We start from the raw sequence: 18,390 nt of genomic DNA, 5'->3' as shown, positions 1-18,390 counted from the left end.
CCCAGGAGAGCCAAAGTTCCAGTTCCAGTCTGAAGGCCGTCTGCTGTAGAAGCAGGAAGAGCTCAGTCTGAAAGCAGTCAGCTGGAGACATTCTCTCTCTCTCATGAAAGTCATCTTTTTGTTTTATTCAGGCCTTCAACTGATTGGATGAAGCCCACCCACAATTTGGAAGGTAATCTGCGTTACTCAAAGTCCATCAATTGCAATATTAATCTCATTCAAAACACCATCACGAGGGGCCGGCCCGTGGCTCCCTCGGGAGAGTGCGGTACTGATAACACCAAGGCCCCGGGTTCGGATCCCATATAGGGATGGCCGGTTCGCTCACTGGCTGAGCGTGGTGCTGACAACACCAAGTCAAGGGTTAAGATCCCCTTACCGGTCATCTTTTAATAAAAAAAAAAAAAAAAACACCATCACGAGAGGGAACATTCCTGGGGCTACAAAGTGGAGTTGGGGGGAGAGAAGGATGGGGAGGGAGGTTGGGGGATATTTGGGTGGGGACAGGGGGTCCACGGGTAATGTCTGGTGGTGGATGTGCCCCCAGTGTGAATCTGGCCCTCACATCATGGGCAGGAGGAGTGACAATTAGCTTTGTATCTCATGAACATTTTTAATAAATAAAAATTTAAAAATAATAATAATAATAATAATAAAACACCCTCACGAAAACACCCAAAATAATGTTTAACCAAATATCTGGGCACTCCATGTCTCAGCCAAGTTGACTCATAAAAGTAACCACCACACTTCCCTACATTCATTCTCAGAGGGAGTGCAGCTCAGGAGAGCCTCTTGGGAGAGGGGAGGGCTAGGCCAGTTCTGGTTGGGAAACTAAGACAAAGGTTGAGGGAAGAACTCAGGAATCCTGGAGCTCAGTTTCCCTCATGAGAACTGATAATGAAGTCCACCTTTCTCAGGCCCCGAGGAGACCTGTAGCCCGACACTTCTGGATGGGCCCAAGTGCCTTTACCCGCTTCTGTTAGAGACTCTGGAGACTCAGTTGGAAAAGGGTGTGCGGTAGCTGGGTGCAGGGGAAGATGAAGATGATACTGCTGACCCTACAGTCCTGGGGCCTGATGCTGCTCAGATAGGAGAGTCTGAGTGGGTGATGGGAGGCAGATGGGAGCTCTCAGGCCTGTGGAGCCTGGCATCCTAACAGCATTGTGAGCCCCATTGTACATCAGGAGATTTGTGTCACTCTCTCTGCTTCCACCATCTTGCAATGTGAGACGCCTGGGTCACTGTTGCCATCACCAGATGGGCTTTGGACTTCCCGGCCTCAGAAACTGTGCAGCAAAACCTGTGTGTTTTGAAATGTATGGAAGTTGTCATGACAGACGTTTTCCAAAAACTTGAAGTAGAAGATGGCTAGGAAAAAACTGGGAACTCCACTGCATGTAATGAGGTGTGGCATGCAATGTTTTTGGAGGAAAAATGAAGAACTCGTCAAGGAAACATGAACAGAATAAAATGATAAAAATTAATATTTTATTTGACATTGATAACCTCACAACAAATGTAGAAAAAAAATAGATTTGTGTCTGTGCTAGGGACTTCACTCACAAACAGTACTACTATTATCTGCATTTTACAAAGGGAGACCCGAGAAATCTGAAGTCTCACAACCTTAGTGGCAGAGCTTGGATTCCAAGCCTGGCTGTCTGACTTCAGTGTCAGTGTATTTAACACCAAGCTGTACATCTTGGTCCTCAGGTATGTCACAGTGACCTGCCTGGCCGTGGGACATTGCGTCTGAAACTAGGGTGAGTTCAAGAGACACAGAGGGGCAATGTGGTCTGACGAGGCCTGCTTGTTTGGGGTGGGGCAGATGTACAGTTACTCCCTCAATTAAAGGGAAAGTGGGAATTTAAAAGATTTTCATGTAGCTCTTTCCCTAGAAGTCTAGGGGTGTGGACTTGTGAGGGCTGCTGTAAGAGTAGCCCATACCCCCACTCTCTGGGATACTTGCTTTTTTTCTTGGCAACATAGCTGAGTTGCTAATATATTGTCATTCAACACAGATCCAGCCATTTTTCCCCCAGAAGATAGGAATTGTGCTAGGGTTGAGGGGACATGGGGAGCAAGGTGCAAGTGGGAAAAAAGGTTTAGAAAATATCCTGTTTCCCCAAATCAGGACAGGAAATGGAGACCATAAGGAGTCCAGGGACTTGTCCACTTGTATTAAACACCTCCATTTTTAAAAAAAGTTATTATTTAGAAAAAAGAACAAGTAAGCAAAAAAAGAAAAACAAAATCAGGAGTTGTTCTTCAGACCAATTTCTTTCTTTTGAATCTAATTCTACTCCTTGGTGTCAATACCTGAAGTTTGCAATCTCTTCCACAAAACAGCCAGTTCAATAGCTGAGGATATTCGGGGTATTGGACTTTGGTGGTGGGAGGTTATTACTAATCAAAACTAGAGAAAAGTGGAAGGGACCCTACCCCAGCTGAGGTCTCTGGAAATAGGCCCGGCAAGTCAAGAGTCCTGTCTTGAGACACAGCGGATCTTCCCCGCCCCACACCCACCAGAGGACCCTGGAGCGACTGAGTGATCCTGGGAAGGTGTCAGGTGGAGCGCCCTGGATGCCTCAAAGGATCCATCCTGTTAAGGTCCCTCTGCCTTCAACATCCTTCCCTCAGAATTGCCAAGAAAGGAAATTGGAGGGGGGGGGGGCGGGTACCAATGTTCATTGGAGGAGGGCATAGGGTGACATCTCAGGATTACATAAACTCTTACCCCTAAGGAGTTGGGGCGCATCACCGTGACACCTGGAAGCCCAGGAGCGCAGCTGCGCAGGAAAGAAGCCGAAGCCCTCCACAGAACACCGGGGGCGCAGAGGCTAGAAGAAACTTCATGACTTCCTGAGAGGCGAATGAGGCCGCCCAGGAACCTCACACACTGGCAGAGCCTCCCTGATGTCGGGTCTCTTCCCAGCAGCGCCAGCCTGGCCGCTGCCGCCGCTCAAGCGCACTCGCTTGCCATTGCTTTCGAACAGCCGTCCGTTCCTGGCACTCGTCTCATCACCTTGGACCGGGTGGGCGCAGGGTGGCCGTGGCTCTGTACCCACACGTGCTCGGTTCCCCAGGATCCGACGACGAGCGTCCGGGGATGGAGACGCCTACTGGCGCGTGCTTCTCGCTGGGCGGCAGGTGCAACCCCACCGCCTAGACCTCAGCCAGAATGGGCTGCTGTGGGCCGTCACATACCCTGCGACTCCCGAATGGTCTGGGCCTGGCTCTGACCTCTCTCAACTTGTTTGCTCAGCTCGAGCAGCTGTGCTATAGACTGTGTCCGCCCAAAATTCGTATGTTGCAATCCTCATCCCAATGTGATAGTATTAGGAGATGGAGCCTTTGGGAGGTAATTAGTCAGGAGGGTAGAGCGCTCACGAATGAGATAGCACCGTATAAAAGAGACCCCAGAGAGCTCCCCTGCCCCTTCTGCCGTATGAGGACACAGCAAGAAGACTGTCCTCTATGAACCAAGATGATGGCCTTTACCATATACTGAATCTGCCAGCAGCTGACTTCCCACCCTCCAAAACTGTGAGAAATAAATATCTGTTGTTTAAAGTCCCCCAGTCTATGGTATTCTGTTACATCAGTCCGAATGGACTGAGACAAGGTGCCTAAGGTACTGCTGGCCAAGCTTAGTGTGCTGAAACTCAGCTGCAGCAGGTCAAACAAGGCACCTCAGCGAGGCAAGATGTGTGGGGAGGGAAACTTAACACTGGACTGGAGTTCCTTCTTAGACCCTGAAACCACTATGCCCCATGAAGACCTGCTTAGCTCCAGTGTGACCCAAGCCTTTCTTCATCCTCACACTCTGGGAACCAAACCTGCCTTCCCCAAGGACAGAACTGCAGAAACAGAAGGGGTAGAAGGATCCTTATCTGGCTAGAGTTGCATGGAAGAAACAATGCTTTTGAGCATCTGCTTAAGGAACTCTGAGTGGATTACTAGCACGTGTGTTAAAGAATGTTTGAATGCTAAACATGCCTTGGAAGATACAGAATGTTTCCTTTCCAGTGCACATTCCAGAACCATCTGCTCCTTTTCAAAGGTAATAATGTCCAGAGCCATCTACATGCACACACTCTCTCCCCAACCCTCAGGCGAGTGAGGGGCTGCTGTGCCACCTATCCTATATAAAGTCTAAATTTCCTTTCCTGTGGTGTAAATCTCTTCTGCACACATGCCCACTGGCTCTCACCATGTCACACCATAGGGAACTGGGGCATGGCTAACTATACAAGATGCTTTATGATTGAATTATCTGTCTCTGAACCGAAGGTCTTGTGATTCCTTTAAGATACATGTGTATAAGTGTGTCAGTGCATAGATCCTGAGGTCTTTTGGATGTCAGAGGAAACAGGAAGGAGGCCAGTATGGCTGCAGCAGAATAAGCAAGGGGAGAGAGTGATAGGAGATAAGTCAGAGAGGTAGCAGAGCCAGATCATCTAGGGCCTTTAAAGCAATGTCACTCAAAGTGTGGTCCAGGACAAGTGACAGTCTGCAAATTGCTTATTACTGCACTATGAGATAAGTACAAAAGTCAAGAATAAGCGTTTAGAAATTTTATAACAAATTCACATTAACAATGACATTTTTACTATCCAAAGTATCATCTGGTACAGATTACAACTTTAAAAAAAAAAAAAAAGAAACTCGAGTTTCAAGATGGCGGCGGCTGCAGCGGCTGGCGTGGAGTAGCTGAGGTGGAAAAGGTGGCCACTGGGCCTCAGGTAGCCGGGAAACTTGTGGACCTTCCTCTGGCCATCTCTTAAGGGAGGACTGCTGCTGCTGGCCGGTCGTGGGGGCTCAACGCCACTTTGCCCCCGGCAGGAGAGGCTGCCTCATTTACAGGCAACAGCTTTGAAGTGTGGAGCAGGAAAAGAACTGATTCTTAGCTGCAAAAGCGAGTCTTGAAACAGGGAACACGGCGCCAGGGCTGCTGTGGATGCGGCCAGGATCCCGGAGGCTGGGGCCGCACTGAAGGCGGCCAGCTGCCCTATTCAGGATTCGAGGTTTCAGGCCGGCATTAAAGAAGATTCCTGGGAGCGCCCGAGCGGCGCCGCGACTGAACAGCCCGAGGCGGCAGCGCCGAGAACACAGAAGGCAACAAACCAGAGACAGAGCGAGCGCCCGACCTGGCACAGCACTGTGAGTGATCCCTGGCACAGCTCTGTTCGGGGGTTGGATGCCCACGCGGCTCCCGCCTGCACCACCAGGCCACTCACTGCCCCGGTGCTGCCTCCATTTTCCCAGGTGCGGGCAGCTCCGCCCTGCTCGGCCATCACTGAGCCCATTTGCTTGGCCTGGCGCGGGGCTTTCCGGACCCTGCGGGCCGGCCTCCTCTCCCACTCCCTCCGCGGTTCTCTGGCGGGGCTGGGGGTGTGGGGCGTCCCGACCAGTGTTGGGAGGGCTAGGAAGTACGGGCGGGCCGACTGTCACTCCACCACACCCTGGACTCCGCCCCGGTAAACTTCCTGTTACTGGGAGGCAGATACCATCTCTACGACCACCAGTTTGGAAAAAAGCCTAACGAATTTCTGGTTGGGAATAGTGTGGTAGGAGAGTTCCCAGGTCCGCTTGAACCTGCCGGAGACCAGGCTGCAGGCGGGCACTAGACTCGGTTTATACCGGGGGGATACAAAGGTGAACAAGACCCGAGAAAGATCTACACAATGCTACAAAGGCACCCAGAGAGACCGGTCGTCTGTGCCTAGCAGAAACCTGGTAGACTTCCTGGGCGAGGCGGTGCTGAGCAGGGTCTTGAAGGCCCAGCTGATAGAGGAGGGGTGCAGCAGACACGCCCCAGCCCAGCACAGTGTGCACAGAGGGGGGAGACGTGCGGCCAGGGAGGCGGAGACTCGACAGAAACCACACACCCGGTGGGGTCGCCACTGCACGATCTAACAGCCTGGGCCAGAGCACACGGAACGGGGAGAAGTCCTGTACAGAAAGTGAAAGCTCAACAGAGATCACACACCCTGTGGTACGTGATCCACCAGCCCAGCAGAGTACAAGCTGACCAGAAAGGTGGATCCCCGGAGAAGCCCAAGACCCGAGGCAACCACACACACAAGACACTAGAGGCCAACTGAGCAGTCACGGCGGGAGCCATACCAAATTGGCAACCACAGCAACATCCTAGTTAGTCATTAGTCTCAAACCGGTGGACTGTGAAAACCCCTGCCACAATGAATAAACACCAAAAAAAAGACACCAGAAATACAAAAAAATCAAGAAAGTACACCACCAAAAGTTAATAAATCTCATACTCTAGATCCTATAGAACAAGAAGCCCTTGAAATAACTGACAAGGAATTTCGAGTGATAATTCTAAGGAAACTGAATGAGATACAAGAAAACTCAGCTAGACATTATGATGAAATGAGGAAAAGTATACAGGATCTGAAAGAGGAAATATACAAGGAAATCAATGTCCTGAAAAAAAATGTAGCAGAACTTGCTGAACTGAAGAAGTTATTCAGCGAAATAAAAAACACAACGGAGAGTTTAACCAGCAGGCTTGTTGAAGTTGAAGAGAGAACCTCTGAACTTGAAGATGGGCTGTTTGAAATAACACAAGCAGACAAAAAGAAAGAAAAAAGAATCAAGGACATGGAAGAAAATCTGAGAGAGATATCAGACAACCTCAAGCGCTCAAATATCCGAGTCATGGGTATTCCAGAAGGGGAGGAAAATGGAGATTGCCTTGAAAACATATTCAACAAAATAGTGGCAGAAAACTTCCCAGGTATAGGAAAAATCACAGATCTTCAGATCCAGGAAGCTCAACGATCTCCAAACGTATTCAACCCAAAAAGGCCTTCTCCAAGACATGTCATAGTCAAATTGGCAAAACTCAGAGACAAAGAGAGAATCTTAAAAGCTGCAAGAGAGAAGCGTCAAATCACCTATAAGGGAGCCCCAATCAGGTTAACATCAGACTTTTCATCACAAACCCTAAAAGCTAGAAAGGAATGGGATGATATTTTCAAAATACTAAAAGACAAAGATTGCCAGCCAAGAATACTCTACCCTGCAAGGCTATCCTTCCGAAATGAGGGGCAAATAGTATATTTCTCAGACAAACAAAAACTGCAGGAGTTCACTACCACAAGACCACCCTTACAAGAAATCCTCAAGGGAGTACTGGGTTTGGTTCCTGAAAAATAACTACCACTGCCATAAAAACCTAAGAAAAATCTAAACCCGCTAGTACAATAAAAATGGCATTCATGAAGAGAAAACAAGCTAACAAAAACACTATCTACAACCTAAGGAACCAACAAACAAAGAAACCAAACAGTAAACCAGAAAGCAAGGAACAAAAGACACCTAAGACAACCAAACAACCAATAAAATGCTAGGAATAAATCAACACCTTTCAATAACAACTCTTAATGTTAAAGGCTTAAATTCCCCAATTAAAAGACACAGACTGGCTGACTGGATCAAAAAGCAGGACCCAACTATATGCTGCCTACAAGAGACCCACCTCACCCATAAAGATTCACATAGACTAAGAGTGAAAGGATGGAAAAAGATTTACCATGCAAACAGAAAAGAAAAACGAGCTGGAGTGGCTATTCTTATATCTGACAAAATAGACTTTAAACTAAAAACCATAAAAAGAGACAATGAGGGACACTACTTAATGATAAAAGGACTGATCCATCAAGAAGACATAACAATCATAAATATGTACGCACCCAATGTTGGAGCAGCCAGATTTATAAAACAAACTCTATTAGACCTAAAGAAGGAAATAGACACTAATACCATAATAGCAGGGGACCTGAACACTCCACTGTCAATATTAGACAGATCATCTAGGCAAAGAATCAGTAGAGAAACACAAGATCTAAACAAGACTCTAGACCAATTGGAATTGGCAGATATCTACAGAACATTCCACCCAACAACCTCAGAATATTCATTCTTCTCATCAGCACATGGATCATTCTCCAGGATAGATCACATATTAGGTCACAAATCAAGTCTCAATAAATTCAAAACAATTGGAATTATCCCATGTATCTTCTCAGACCACAATGGATTAAAACTAGAAATTAATAACAAACAAAACTCTGGAAACTATACAAACACATGGAAATTAAACAGCATTCTACTTAATGACATATGGGTCCAAGAAGAAATCAAGCAGGAAATCAAAAAGTTTATTGAAACTAATGAAAACAATGATACATCATACCAAAACCTGTGGGATACTGCAAAAGCAGTATTAAGGGGGAAATTTATTGCATTAAATGCTCACTTCAGAAGAATGGAAAGATGGCAAGTGAACAACCTAACACTTCACCTTAAAGAACTAGAAAAACAAGAACAATCCAATCCTAAAGTTAGCAGACGGAAAGAAATCATTAAGATCAGAGCAGAACTGAATGAAATTGAAAACCAAAAAACAATTCAAAAGATCAACGAATCAAAAAGTTGGTTTTTTGAAAAGATAAATAAAATTGACAAACCATTAGCATGGCTAACAAAAAAAAGAAGAGAGAAGACTCAAATAACAAAAATTAGAAATGAAAAAGGCGATATTACAACTGATTCATCTGAAATACAAGGAATCATTCGAGACTACTATAAACAAGTATACGCCAACAAATTTGAAAATCTGGAGGAAATGGATAAATTTCTGGACACACACAAGCTCCCAAAACTGAACCGTGAAGACGTAGAAAATTTGAACAGACCAATAACAATAAAGGAGATTGAAGCTGTTATCAGAAGGCTCCCAACAAAGAAAAGCCCAGGACCAGATGGATTCACAGCAGAATTTTACCAAACATTCAAAGAGGAATTGACACCGATTCTTTACAAACTATTCCAAAAGATTGAAATGGACGCAAATCTCCCAAACTCATTCTATGAAGCAAACATCATCCTAATACCAAAACCAGGTAAAGATATAACCAAAAAAGAAAACTACAGGCCAATATCACTGATGAATATAGATGCAAAAATCCTCACTAAAATACTAGCAAACAGAATACAGCAACACATACGAAAAATTATTCATCACGATCAAGTGGGATTCATCCCAGGGATGCAAGGTTGGTTCAACATACGCAAATCAATAAATGTGATACACCATATTAATAAACTCAAACACAAGGACCATATGATCATCTCTATAGATGCTGAAAAAGCATTTGATAAAGTTCAGCACTCATTCATGACAAAGACCCTCTATAAGTTAGGTATAGAGGGAAAGTATCTCAACATAATTAAAGCCATATATGACAAACCCACTGCCAATATCATCCTGAATGGGGAAAAGCTGAAAGCTTTTCCTTTAAGAACAGGCACTAGACAAGGATGCCCACTCTCACCACTCCTATTCAACATAGTGTTGGAAGTACTAGCCAGAGCAATCAGAGAAGAGAAGGAAATAAAGGGCATCCAGATTGGAAAAGATGAAGTCAAACTGTCCCTGTTTGCAGATGACATGATCCTATATATCGAACAGCCTAAAACCTCTACAAAAAAACTGTTGGAATTGATAAATGTTTTCAGCACAGTAGCAGGATACAAAATCAACACACAAAAATCAGTAGCATTTCTTTTCTCCAATAGTGAACATGCAGAAGGAGAAATCAAGAAAGCCTGCCCATTTACAATAGCCACCAAAAAAATAAAATACTTAGGAATTGAGTTAACCAAGGAGGTGAAAAATCTCTATAATGAGAACTACAAACCACTGCTGAGAGAAATTAGAGAGGATACAAGAAGATGGAAAGATATTCCATGCTCTTGGATTGGAAGAATCAACATAGTGAAAATGTCCATACTACCCAAAGTGATATACAAATTCAATGCAATCCCCATCAAAATTCCAAAGACATTTTTCTCAGAAATGGAAAAAACTATTCAGACATTTATATGGAACAATAAAAGACCACGAATAGCCAAAGCAATGCTCAGCAAAAAAAATAAAGCTGGAGGCATAACACTACCTGACTTTAAGCTATACTACAAAGCTATAATAACCAAAACAGTATGGTACTGGCATAAAAACAGACACACTGACCAATGGAATGGAATAGAGAATCCAGAAATCAACCCACACACTTACTGCCATCTGATCTTTGACAAAGGCACCAAGCCTATTCACTGGGGAAGGGACTGCCTCTTCAGCAAGTGGTGCTGGGATAACTGGATATCGATATGCAGGAGAAGGAAACTAGATCCATACCTCTCACCGTATACTAAAATCAACTCAAAATGGATTAAGGATTTAAATATACACCCTGAGACAATAAAACTTCTTAAAGAAAACATAGGAGAAACACTTCAGGAAATAGGACTGGGCACAGACTTCATGAATACGACCCCAAAAGCACGGGCAACCAAAGGAAAAATAAACAAATGGGATTATATCAAACTAAAAAGCTTCTGCACAGCAAAAGAAACAATTAAAAGAGTTAAAAGACAACCAACAGAGTGGGAGAAAATATTTGCAAAATATACATCTGACAAAGGATTAATATCCAGAATATATAAGGAACTCAAACAACTTTACAAGAAGAAAACAAGCAACCCAATTAAAAAATGGGCAAAAGAGCTAAGTAGGCATTTCTCTAAGGAAGATATCCAAATGGCAAACAGACATATGAAAAAATGCTCAACATCACTCAGCATCCGGGAAATGCAAATCAAAACCACATTGAGATACCATCTAACCCCAGTTAGGATGGCTAAAATCCAAAAGACTATGAACGATAAATGCTGGCGAGGCTGCGGAGAAAAAGGAACTCTCATACATTGTTGGTGGGACTGCAAAATGGTGCAGCCTCTATGGAAAATGGTATGGAAGTTCCTTAAACAATTGCAAATAGATCTACCATACGACCCAGCCATCCCACTGTTGGGAATATACCCAGAGGAATGGAAATCATCAAGTCGAAGGTATACTTGTTCCCCAATGTTCATCGCAGCACTCTTTACAATAGCCAAGAGTTGGAACCAGCCCAAATGCCCATCATCAGATGAGTGGATACGGAAAATGTGGTACATCTACACAATGGAATACTACTCAGCTATAAAAACGAATGAAATACTGCCATTTGCAACAACATGGATGGACCTTGAGAGAATTATATTAAGTGAAACAAGTCAGGCACAGAAAGAGAAATACCACATGTTCTCACTTATTGGAGGGAGCTAAAAATTAATATATAAATTCACACACACACATACACACACACACACACAAACCGGGGGGGGGGGGGAGAAGATATAACAACCACAATTATTTGAAGTTGATACAACAAGCAAACAGAAAGGACATTGTTGGGGGGGAGGGGGGGAGGGAGAAGGGAGGGAGGTTTTGGTGATGGGGAGCAATAATCAGCTACAATGTATATCGACAAAATAAAATTTAAAAAAAAAAAAAAGAAACTCGCCATATTGGCCAGCCACCAAAGCAAATAAATAAGAAATAAGAAATAAATAAGAAACTTGGTCCCTTGTCACAGAGAATCTGAGAAGCACTGTAAGCTTATGCTTTGAGTGAGATTGAGAACCACATCTCTGGGAAGAAGAGAGATATAAGCATGGGAATGTCATGAAGGAACTTGGAAGCCATCCTGCAGAAAGTGAGGAGTAAATAATAGGTTTTAATTAGATGATTAATAGAATTGGGTGTGTGTTTGAAAAAACCCACAGGTGGCCATATGGAGGATGGATTAAAGCATGCCAAGGTATCACTGAGCAGATATTGAATGTGTCCAGGGAGCGAATATGAGGACTTGAACAGAACAGCAGTAGCTCTGGGGATGGGGAGAAAGGAGGAGGAAGGATGGCTCCAAGAGCTGTGGAGGAATCAGGGTTGAGAGATTCCAGAATGACTAAATGTAGGGAGCAAAGACAGAGATGCTCCAAGTTTCTGGGTTGGTGGTGATAACTGAACTCAGGGAGATAGAAACACAAAAGGAAAACAAGACGTTGGAAACAGCACTTAAGATATTGAAGTTTCTCAGGAATCCAGGTGGAGAAGTCCAGTAGGCATTTGGCCAGAGGGGTCTAGATCTGGGGAGACAGGCTTGGGCTGGATACACAAATTTGGGATCCGTCAGTGTAGAAGTGGTTGTGGAAGCCATAAATGAGTAAGCTCACCCAGCCCAGAAGAGCATAGGTGAGAAGGATAAAGAACTGAAGGAGGAAACCTAGAAAACATCAATCAATATTTCAGGATAAAGAAAGCAGGGTCCTCAAAGGAGATGGAGAAATAGAAGGAGAACTCAGAACTTGAGGTGGGGTACATAGGGAGAAGTGTCCTGCAGCCTCCTATGCCTCCTTCTCTAGCTTCATCTCCACCCCACACACCACTCCAGCCCCAATATATTCTAGCCATTCTTTCCTTTGGCTCTTGTTCTCTCTGCATCCCTGGAATGCTCTGGTCATTCATTTATTCACTAATTCAACAATTACTTATTGAGATCCCCCCAACTGGCAAGCATTATTGTAAGAGTTGAGGACAAAGTACTCACAGTGAACAAAGCAGGAAAAGTCTCTGCTGTTAAAATGCTTGCACTGCATGGGAAGAATAAAGGATATATAATGTGTTAGAAAATGGTAAGTTCTATGGAAAAAAAAATAGAGCAGGGCCAAAGCAATCAGTAGTGCTGGGGATGAGGATGAGAGATTGCAAGTTCATAGCTGTGAGTAGAATAGACCTCACATGAGAAGGTGACTTCTGAGTAAAGATTTGGAGGAGGTGAAAGAGTGAGCCTTGCCATTATCTGGTGGAAGATCATTCCAATACAAAGGCCCTGGAAGATGCTGGAGATGAGATCAGAAAGATAATGAGTGGCCCCAATTGTTGAAGGCTTATATGCCATTGTAAAGCTTTGGCTTTTACTGGGTGAAATAGAGAGCCACTACTGAGCAGAATGTAACATAAACTGGATTATGTTTTTAAAAGATTACTCTGACTGCTTTGTTGAAAATAGACTATAGAGTGCAAGTTAAAAGCCCAGTTAGAAAGCTACAGTAATAGGCCCTGTGGTGCCAGCACACGACCCAGTAGGTAGGCCTCGCCGTCGCCACCCGACTCCATCCCCAGCCCGGCCGAGTGCCCGCTGATCAGAGAGGCGCCTCCCCTGAGAGGCCCAAGATCCGAGGCGACCATGCACCCGAGGCACTAGTGGGCAACCGAGCAGACAATGAGGCAGCCATACCAAATTGGCAGCCCCAGCAGCATCCTCGCCAGACAATAGTGTCAAATCAGTGGCCATGAAATCCCCTGCCACAATGACTAAACAGCAAAGGAAAGATACCAGAAATATGAAAAATCAAGAAAGTACACCACCAAAGAGTAATAACTCTCAAGATCTAGATCCTATAGAACAAGAAGCCCTTGAAATGTCTGACAAGGAATTTCGAGTGATAATTCTAAGGAAACTAAATGAGATACAAGAAAACTCAGCTAGACAACATGATGAAACGAGGAAAAGTATACAGGACCCAAAAGAAGAAATGTACGAGGAAATCAATGCCCTGAAAAAGAATGTAGTAGAGCTGGCTGAGCTGAAGAATTCATTCAACCAAATAAAAAACACAACAGAGGGCTGGCCCGTGGCTCACTCGGGAGAGTGTGGTGCTGATAACACCAAGGCCATGGGTTCGGATCCTATGTAGGGATGGCCGGTTCGCTCAGTGGCTGAGCGTAGTGCTGACAACACCAAGCCAAGGGTTAAGATCCCCTTACCGGTCATCTTTTTTCAAAAAACAAAAACAAAAAACAAACAAACAAAGAAAAAAACCACAACAGAGAGTTTTACCAACAGGCTTGCAGAAGTAGAAGAGAGAACTTCTGACCTTGAAGATGGGCTGTTTGAAATAACACAGGCACACACACAAAAAAGAATTAAAGGCATTGAAGAAAATCTGAGAGAGATATCAGACAACCTTAAGTGCACAAATATCTGAGTCATGGGTATTCCAGAAGGGGAGGAAAAAGGAGATTGCATTGAAAACATATTCAACAAAATAGTGGCAGAAAGCTTCCCAGGTAAAGGAAAAGACACATATCTTCAGATTCGGGAAGCTCATAGATCCCCAAATGTATTCAACCCAAAAAGATCTTCTCCAGGACATGTTATAGTCAAATTGGCAAAACTCAAAGACAAAGAGAGAAACTTAAAAGCTGCAAGAGAGAAGCATCAAATCACCTATAAGGGAGCCCCAATCAGACTAACATCAGACTTTTCGTCACAAACCCTAAAAGCCAGAAAGAATGGGATGATATATTCAAAATACTAAAAGACAGAGATTGCCAGCCAAGAATACTCTACCCTGCATGGCTATTATTCCAAAATGAAAGGCAAATAGTATATTTCTCAGAAAAATAAAAACTGCGGGAGTTCACTACCACACGACCACCCTTGCAGGAGAATGAAACTAGACCCATACTTCTCACCATATACCAAAATCAACTCAAAATGGATTAAAGAATTAAATATACACCCTGAAACAATAAAACTTCTTAAAGAAAATGTAGGAGAAACACTTCAGGAAATAGGATTGGGCACAGACTTCATGAATATGACCCCAAAAGCATGGGCAATCAAAGGAAAAATAAACAAATGGGATTATATCAAACTAAAAAGCTTCTGCACAGCAAAAGAAACAATTAACAGAGTTAAAAGACAACCAACCGAGTGGGAGAAAATATTTGCAAAATATACATCTGACAAAGGATTAATATCCAGAATATACAAGGAACTCAAACAACTTTACAAGAAAAAAAAAGCAACCCAAGTAAAAAATGGGCAAAAGAGCTAAGCAGGCATTTCTCTAAGGAAGATATATAAATGGCCAACAGACATATGAAAAAATGTTCAACATCACTCAGCATTCGGGAAATGCAAATCAGAACCACACTGAGATACCATCTAACCCCAGTTAGGATGGCTAAAATCCAAAAGACTCTAAACGATAAATGCTGGTGAGGTTGTGGAGAAAAAGGAACTCTCATACATTGTTGGCAGGACTGCAAAATGGTGCAGCCTCTATGGAAAATGGTATGGAGGTTCCTCAAACAATTGCAGATAGATCTACCATATGACCCAGCTATCCCACTGCTGGGAATATACCCAGAGGAATGGAAATCATCAAGTCAAAGGTATACCTGTTCTCCAATGTTCATTGCAGCACTCTTTACAATAGCCAAGAGTTGGAACCAGCCCAAATGTCCATCATCGGATGAGTGGATATGGAAAATGTGGTATATCTATCTACACAATGGAATACTACTTTGCTATAAAAAAGAATGAACTACTACCATTGCAACGACATGGATGGACCTAGAGAGAACTATATTAAGTTTAACAAGTCAGGCACAGAAAGAGAAATACCACATGCTCTCACTTATTTGTGGGAGCTAAAAATAAATAAATAAGTACACAACGGGGGGGGCGGGGAAGAAGACACAACAATTACAATTCCTTGAAGTTGATAACGACAAGGATACAGAAAGGACATTGTTGGGAGGGAGGTGCGGGAGGGAGGGAGGTTTTGGTAACTGGCTACAATAATCAACCACATTGTATATCGACAAAATAAAATAAAACTAAAAAAAAAGAAAGAAAGAAAGCTACAGTAATAAAAACAAACAAAAATTGGAAGAAAAATTATTTGTAGTTTTCATACAAATTCAAACCATCTTTCCTATCATTTCATACTTTGTGTTATTATATTTAAAAATTAATAAAATACCTTACCAAGCCCCATTTGTTTTTTATTTTTTTGTCATTATACAATGTGGTTGATATTCGTGGCCCTTTTCTAGTTCCTCCTTCCTTTTCCCCCTCCCTCTCCCCATTTCCCACCCACAGCAGCTTAGTTCTATTCACTTCTCTTAATAAGTTCAGGGAATTGTTGTGTCTATTTTTTCCTAAAAAAAAAAAAAAAAAAACGAAAGAAAGAAAAGAAAAGAAAGCTACAGTAATAACCCAGCCAAGAAATAATGGTGGATAGAAAATAGATTTTGGTTGCTTAGGAGTGAGGTGGGAGTGGGGTGGATAGGGTGTGGAGAGTAGTTGCTAATGAGGTACAGGGTTTCTCTCTTTTCATTTTTGGCTGTGGTAAAATACACACAACAAAATTTACCATCTTAACCTTTTTTTTTTTTTTAAAGATGACTGGTAAGGGGATCTTAACCCTTGACTTCGTGTTATCAGCACCACACTCTCCCAAGTGAGCCATGGGCCGGCCCCTAGGCCTTCTGGTGTTAGTAGATCACCTATCGGACACTTGCACTAACTCAGTGAAGGGGTCTTTGGGCTCTGCCAGTTCTGGGCCAGTTTGAGGTGGATGGAGCTTATTCCAGGGGTCTGCAAAATATCTTAAGACAAATAGCTTGTGACCTATATATCAGTGATGTTATCTTTAGGATATAAAGGCAAGAAGAGTATCCTGTGATTCTTAACTCAGTGGCTCTTACTTAATCACTAACCATGGCTACATGACAAGCAACTCAGCAACAAAAAACTTTTGACCTATACCTAACTCAATATCTAAACTTGGAGAGAGGAAGGAGGGAAAGAGGAATGGGTCAAGAGACACGAAAGTCAACTACAATATACATTGAGAAGTTAAAATAAAATAAAATAATAAAGCAAAAAAAATCTAAACTTAAACTAAATTTTAAAACCAAATCTTATCTCTGTTTGACTGTTGGTTTCACTATGTGTCATGTTTCCAGTCTCAATGTATGTGATTTTTTTTTCTGACAGTGCCCAGCAGCCTGGGGGCAGGATTCATTCATCGAAGTTTGGGGGTTAGGAACCGGGGCACAGGCAGCCCAAGGGAGGCTCAAGGATTAGCAAATAGTCATGAGATGGGCATGGTTGAAGAATGTGCCCTAGACAGGGAAGGAAGTGAGACAATGAGGGGGAGGACTGAAAGAAGCAGGGAATCCACTTCCACATGAGACAATGAGATCAGATGTCTTCTGTGATAGATCTCAGGCTGAAAGAGTAGAAACTAGTGGCCAGAGGACTTCCTTTCCTGAGCTAACTCCTGTATGGAGCTTCTCCTCTTGTCCTGATTCTGTCATCTGGAGCCAAACAGATGTGAGTTTCCTATCCCCCTAACTCTTTTCACACAATGAGGAGTTTTGTGTTCTCTCACACTGAGTTTTCTATTCTCCATCACAAGCAGCCTCTACCAATTCTTCTTATGCTGAGACCCTTCATTCTCCTGTTCATGGGAGACTCTTGGTAGCCACTTAGAATCACATATATGGGAGAAATGTGAAAACTGTCACTATCTTTGAGGATTTTGAAACATGGTTGGTATTGTATGTGTATGACAGGTGTGATATTGTGGTTATATTTAAGAAAGAGTATTTAATAAAGAGATCACAAGGAAAGAAAACTACAGACCAATATATGTCTTATGAATATGGATGCAAGAATCCTCAACAAAATACTTACAAACCAAAATCGGCAATATATAAAAAGAATTATACACCATGACCAACTGTGATTTCTCCCGAGAATGCAAGGTTGGTTTGACATCTGAAAATCAATTAATGTAATACACTGGATGAATAGAATACAAAATAAAAGCCACATGATTACCTCAATAGACACAATATCCAACAATTTTCATGATGAAAACACTCAACAGACTAGGAACAGAGGGAACTTTCTCAACATGATAAAGAACATCTACGAAAAAACAATCAGTTAAGATCATATTAATGGTAAAAGACTGGATGCTTTTGCCCTAAGATCAACAAAACAAAAATGTATGCTCTCATCACTTTTATGCAGCATTGTACTAAAGGTTCTAGCCAGGGCAATTAGGTAAGAAAAAGAAATAAATGGCATCCAGATTGGAAAGCAGGAAGTAAAATTATCTCAATTTACATGTGATATGATCATGCAGATTTAAAATCTTATGGATTAGCTAAAATATTATTAGAGCTAATCAACAAGTTTAGCAAGGTGGCAAGATACAGGGTCAGTATACAAAAATCAACTATATTTCTATATACTTGCAATGAACATTGGAAAAACAAAACTAAGGAAAAATCCACTTATGATAGCAGCAAAAAGAATAAGCTATTTCAGAATAATGTTTTAAAATCCCCATACTGGCCAGCTGCCAAAAAAAAAAAAGAATAAATTTTTAAAACTAAGTGCAAAACTTATTTTGTTGTTGTTTTTTGTTTGTTTGATTTTGTTTTTTAGCCGCTGGGTGGTATGGGGATCTGAACCCTTGACCTTTGTGTTATAACACCACACTCTAACCAACTGAGCTAACCAGCCAGCCATATTTTGTATTATTTTATGAGATGTTGGTCAGGTGCAGCCACAGAGGAGACAAAGAAGCTCAGAAGAA

General features: G+C 42.8%; 1 protein-coding gene across 1 annotated transcript in view; it reads left to right on the top strand.

The window, feature by feature from the left end:
• The first annotated feature begins 2,876 nt into the window (after positions 1–2,876).
• LOC134370591 (uncharacterized) overlaps positions 2,877–18,390 on the top strand; it is a 30,846-nt gene continuing 15,332 nt past the window's right edge. The window contains 1 exon segment of the mRNA XM_063087645.1: positions 2,877–3,038. Coding sequence (XP_062943715.1) covers positions 2,877–3,038 — 162 coding nt within the window.

Source organism: Cynocephalus volans, chromosome 2, assembly GCF_027409185.1.
Source record: "Cynocephalus volans isolate mCynVol1 chromosome 2, mCynVol1.pri, whole genome shotgun sequence".
Classification (NCBI taxonomy): Eukaryota; Metazoa; Chordata; class Mammalia; order Dermoptera; family Cynocephalidae; genus Cynocephalus; species Cynocephalus volans.
The sequence above is the reverse complement of the archived record's forward strand: the minus strand, read 5'-3'. Positions and strand labels throughout refer to the sequence as shown.